Here is a 4787-nt window from a genome sequence, read left to right on the forward strand (position 1 = left end):
ATTATTATTATTATTATTATTTCATCATCTTCATCTTCCCGTTGAAAACCCTAATTCATCTTCCCGGAGAACCCACAAACCGGAGTGGTTGGTGGCGGCGGTGAAGATGGATCTGGGTTGTGGGTTCTCCGGCGAGTTGGATCTGGAAGATGGATCTGGGTTTGTGTCTTCTCTGGCGAGTTTGACCGGAATCTGGGTTTATGGGTTCTCCGGCGAGTTGGATCTGGGTTTGTGGGTTCTAAGCAGTTTGGTGTTGCAGGGTGGTCGGGATAAGTGGTGGTCGGATCTAATGGTGGTCACAGAGATGGTGACACTTGTTGGTGGGGATAAGCGGTGGTGATGTTGGGTGTTGCAGACTTGCAGCCTTGCAGGTGGTGGCGGTGGTGATGGTGGCCGGGAGAGTGGTGATGAATCTGAGATGAGATGGAGACGGTGGCTGGTGGCGGAGCTATGGTGGCGGTGGTGATATGAAACCCTAGATTGTTAATCAAAGTGTGTGTTAATAGATACAGATACAGAAACAGAAGAAGAAGAAGTTGCAGGTACAGGTGAAAAGACAAAAATGCCCTCACATGCGCCTCACGTGAGGGCATTTAACTGAGTTTTTCTAACCCAGTTAGCGTAAAGGACATAACGTGCAAAAAAAAAAAGTTTAAAGTACACCGCCTCAAGGAAACTTAGAAAAGGACACGAACCGTAATTCGTCTTATTTTAAAGGACAAAATTTGTAATTCTGTCTAAATTTATTTATATTTTCTGTTACTTACATGAATGACTTGATTAACATATTTCATTATATATTCACCGAAAACGACTAGCTAACTGCTCCATTGTTATCCCTGTGACCTGGATAAGTATACTGGTCGACCCTATGTCTCTTTCTTTTTGTATATTATATAATAAAAAAATATTACTATTTTGTAATTTGGTATATCTTGAAAATATTATACCAAAAAATAAAGAATTGTCATGTTTATTTCATGGTGACTGTCGCCGTGCCATCTTGTCTTCAGACAATGCTCTCACTATTTCCCCAAATTCATCCCTCTTTTTCAACCCTAATAAATATTTATTCATTCTCTTAATCTCATAATCAACAATAATCACAATATTATTATTGATGGAAACAGCTGCCAACACTTCATCTCCAACAACGACGTCGTTTTGGTCGTTTCCTGTAGTTAGGTTTTTACAAGCTCCGGTTACTACCGTATTCGAATACTCCGGCTTTCTACGGCCAAGGTCAAGCTCCGATTATCATGAATCCCAAAGCTTAACTGATTCAATACATAATAATAATAATAATATTAATAATCGGAGTTTGAGTGATTCCGGTGATGTTTCGATTCGGATAATGGGCGATGGAGAGCAAACGGAGGAACACGGTGGTGGTGGTGAATCGGTTGCCGGAGATTCTGCTGACGTGGATAATAATAATAATGGTGATAATGATAATGATAATGATAATATTAGTAGTAATAGTAGTAGTGGTGATTCGTTGAGTCAACAGAGGTATGATTTGCAGCAGGTTTCGAGATGGATTGAACAGATTCTTCCGTTTTCGTTGTTGTTGATTGTCGTCTTCATTCGTCAACACTTGCAAGGTATTTAGGGGTCGGGATGAGATCGGTACAGTACTGATACCCGTTTATGAGTGAAAGTATAAACTGAATACTGTACTGATTGGTACCGGTACCTTTCAAAATACTGAAACAGAATGATACCAAAAAACATGACATACTTGTGTCTATTAGTGTCTGTTTACAAAATTAATTTACGGACACAAACAGAATGCGATCAGTACCAGTATGGTATTCGGTTTATACTTGTGTTAGTTGGTTTCAGATACGTTTGTTTGAGTACGTTAGTGTCCATTAGTGTCCGTTTACAAAGTTAGCGAACGGACACAAGCAAGCTCAATTCCTTAACGAACACGAAATTTCGTATGGTAAAGTGTTCATGAGCCGTTCTTTTGTGCGACAAAAGCTTAACGAACGGACGTGATCGGTACCAGGAGGGTATTCGGTTTTTACTTGGTTCAGTTAGTTTCCGGTAACTTTCGTTTGTGTCCATTAGTGCCCATTTACAAAATTATCGAACGAACACGAACAAGCTCAATTCCTACATGAACACGAACTTTTGTTCGGATAAGTATTCATGAACCGTTCGTTTGTGCAACAAAACCTTAACAAAATAACACTAACTTTTGTTCGGCTAAGTATTCATGAACCGTTCATTTGTGCGACAAAACCTTAACAAACTAAAACACGAACAATGTCTCGTTCGTTTTGGTTTGTTTACAGGCCTAGGTACCTGTATGATATTGGTACTCGGTACAAATTACACATCCATACTCAGAACTTATTATTTTAAATTTGAATTGTTTATATGTTCGACTGAAGTATTTTGTTTATTACATTTATTTATTATTGATGGTTGATTTTAGGTTTTTTCGTAACAATATATGTAACCACGTTCATGTACAAGTCAAATGATATTCTAAGAAAGCAGACAGCTTTAAAGGTATGATTATACACTATAATTGAAATTCCAGTATTCCAATAATTCAAATTAATCATCTTCTGGTAATAATTTAGGGCGAAAGAAGATTATCTGTTCTTATCGGCTACATTATGATCTTTATGCTTCATGTGATCGGAGTATACTGGTGGTATCAAAACGATGATCTTAGTTATTCGCTATTCATGATTCCACCAAAAACAATAACGCCATTTTGGCATGCTGTATTCATAATAATTGTAAACGCTACGAACTATGAACTATTAACATTGAAATTAATTCAATTAATTGAAGTGTTACATTTTTTCACTTGAGCATTTATTGGTTGCAGATACAATGGTCCGGCAGGCAGCTATGACTTTAAAGTTGGTGCTACTTATGTACTATAAAAATGGCAGGGGCCATAATTTCCGTAGGCAGGTAATTTAAAGCCGGGCACGTGTCAACTTCTGATTGGATACATCTTTCTAATGTGGGTTTTTTCGGTATTTCAGGGTCAAATGTTGACTTTGGTAGAGTACGCATTGTTGTTATACCGTGCGTTTCTGCCTGCTCCAGTTTGGTACCGATTCTTTTTGAATAAAGAATATGGGAGCTTGTTTTCGTCTATGATAACAGGGCTATATTTGACATTTAAGCTTACGTCAGTAGTGGGGAAGGTATAAAATCAAGAATTCCCGAATTTTCTACTTTCAATAAAATTTTATTATGTATTTGAATTAATATATTTTAGATATATGCCCTATAGGTTAGATCCTTCTATGCTGCATTAAAGGCTTTATCACGGAAAGAAATGCATTACGGGTCATATGCAACATCAGAACAGGTGGGTTATTAAGGAATTATATGTTATGAGACAGCCCATTAAAAATCATTACAAGCTTATAACCTTGAGGGGTATTTTAGACATTGTTGTATTTTTTTCATATTGGTTGTTTGTTACTAACAGGTAAGTGAGGCAGGTGACATGTGTGCAATATGCCAAGAAAAGATGCAGGCGCCTATATTGTTATGTTGTAACCACATCTTCTGTGAAGACTGTGTTTCAGAATGGTTAGATTCTTTTTAAACTATACACATGCATATACACGCATACACGTAGATACAAAGGGGTCAAAACATGCAAAAATGGTTGACAAAACAATGTTTTTGCATACTGGTTCATTTAGGTCAACTTAAATATACAATGGGTCAAAACGTGTCATCCTTATAGAATTAGATAGTTTAAAACAGGTCCAAATGGATTCATCCGGGTAGAACTTTTTTGAATAACGGGTCAAAACAGGTCACTCTTATAAAACTTGTAAACTTAGAACGGGTTCAAATGGGTCAGCGACTCAGTGCCACTTAAACATTTTTTTTTGGTACTAATTGTGTTGACGCCTGACGGGTTGTTTTATTTTTAGGTTTGAAAGGGAGAGGACATGCCCTTTATGCAGGGCTTTGGTTTGACCAGCTGACATACGGTCGTTTGGTGATGGGTCTACTAGCCTATTCTTTCGGTTGTTTTAAAGTTTACATTTTACCATGCGGATGTCTCCATGGCTGTTGTACACTCAAACCAGAGTTATGGTAATTCTTTTCATTTTCTTACCAATCTGTACAGATGAGATTCTGATATGTATCAACTCACAAATATAATATGCAAGATGATTCTTTAATACATGCTGTTTGGTTGCATAGTGAATTTGGCAACAAAACTAGTGGTTAACTGTATGACTTTGGGTTGAAAAGGTAATACATAGATGCGGGTCAATGCTTGGTCAACGTAGTCAACCATTTGCGCTACATATGCCCATTGTTCGTTTTCACTGTCAATACCAGTTTCATTACCTCTTGCTATGCTTGGTCAACATAAGCATCTTTGATTGTCCCATGATTGTCCTTGAAAACTATAAATATTCAATCAAACAACAAAAGTATTCAAGTGTGTATCTATTGATATGATTAACAACTTATTTAAGTGTAGACGTCAATCGAGCTTTTCTTAAAACCTAAAAGTAAAGATCACCCCTCTTGACTCGTCGTTTACTTCGAAATGGACCTGTTAATGCAAAATCGACAATTCAAGATTAATCACCTTCAAAACTTCGCATATCCAGTTAGTACAATTGACTACTATAAATCAATACCAATTAGGTTGTTCAAATCACCAATTGGGCTAGGTTGATTTGTATCATTACTTTTGACAAAACACCATTGACTATCTGACCATTCTATTTAAAGTCATCCTTTTAGGTCAAATTAAGTCAATTTTCATTAAGAAC

The 4787-nt window shown here is 37.0% G+C and overlaps 1 protein-coding gene across 1 annotated transcript; it reads left to right on the top strand.

The window, feature by feature from the left end:
- Positions 1–1002: 1002 nt before the first annotated feature.
- LOC143627733 (uncharacterized) lies at positions 1003–4221 on the top strand. Its single transcript, XM_077097495.1, has 8 exons — positions 1003–1604; positions 2447–2523; positions 2598–2765; positions 2851–2940; positions 3015–3179; positions 3269–3346; positions 3470–3573; positions 3927–4221. The coding sequence occupies exons 1-8, from the start codon at positions 1121–1123 to the stop codon at positions 3970–3972; spliced, it is 1212 nt and encodes a 403-aa protein (XP_076953610.1). The 5' UTR covers positions 1003–1120; the 3' UTR covers positions 3973–4221.
- The last annotated feature ends 566 nt before the right edge of the window (positions 4222–4787 follow it).

This window comes from Bidens hawaiensis, unplaced genomic scaffold (assembly GCF_021521415.1).
Source record: "Bidens hawaiensis isolate Kalapana, Puna unplaced genomic scaffold, B.hawaiensis_p1.1 tig00000458_1, whole genome shotgun sequence".
Classification (NCBI taxonomy): Eukaryota; Viridiplantae; Streptophyta; class Magnoliopsida; order Asterales; family Asteraceae; genus Bidens; species Bidens hawaiensis.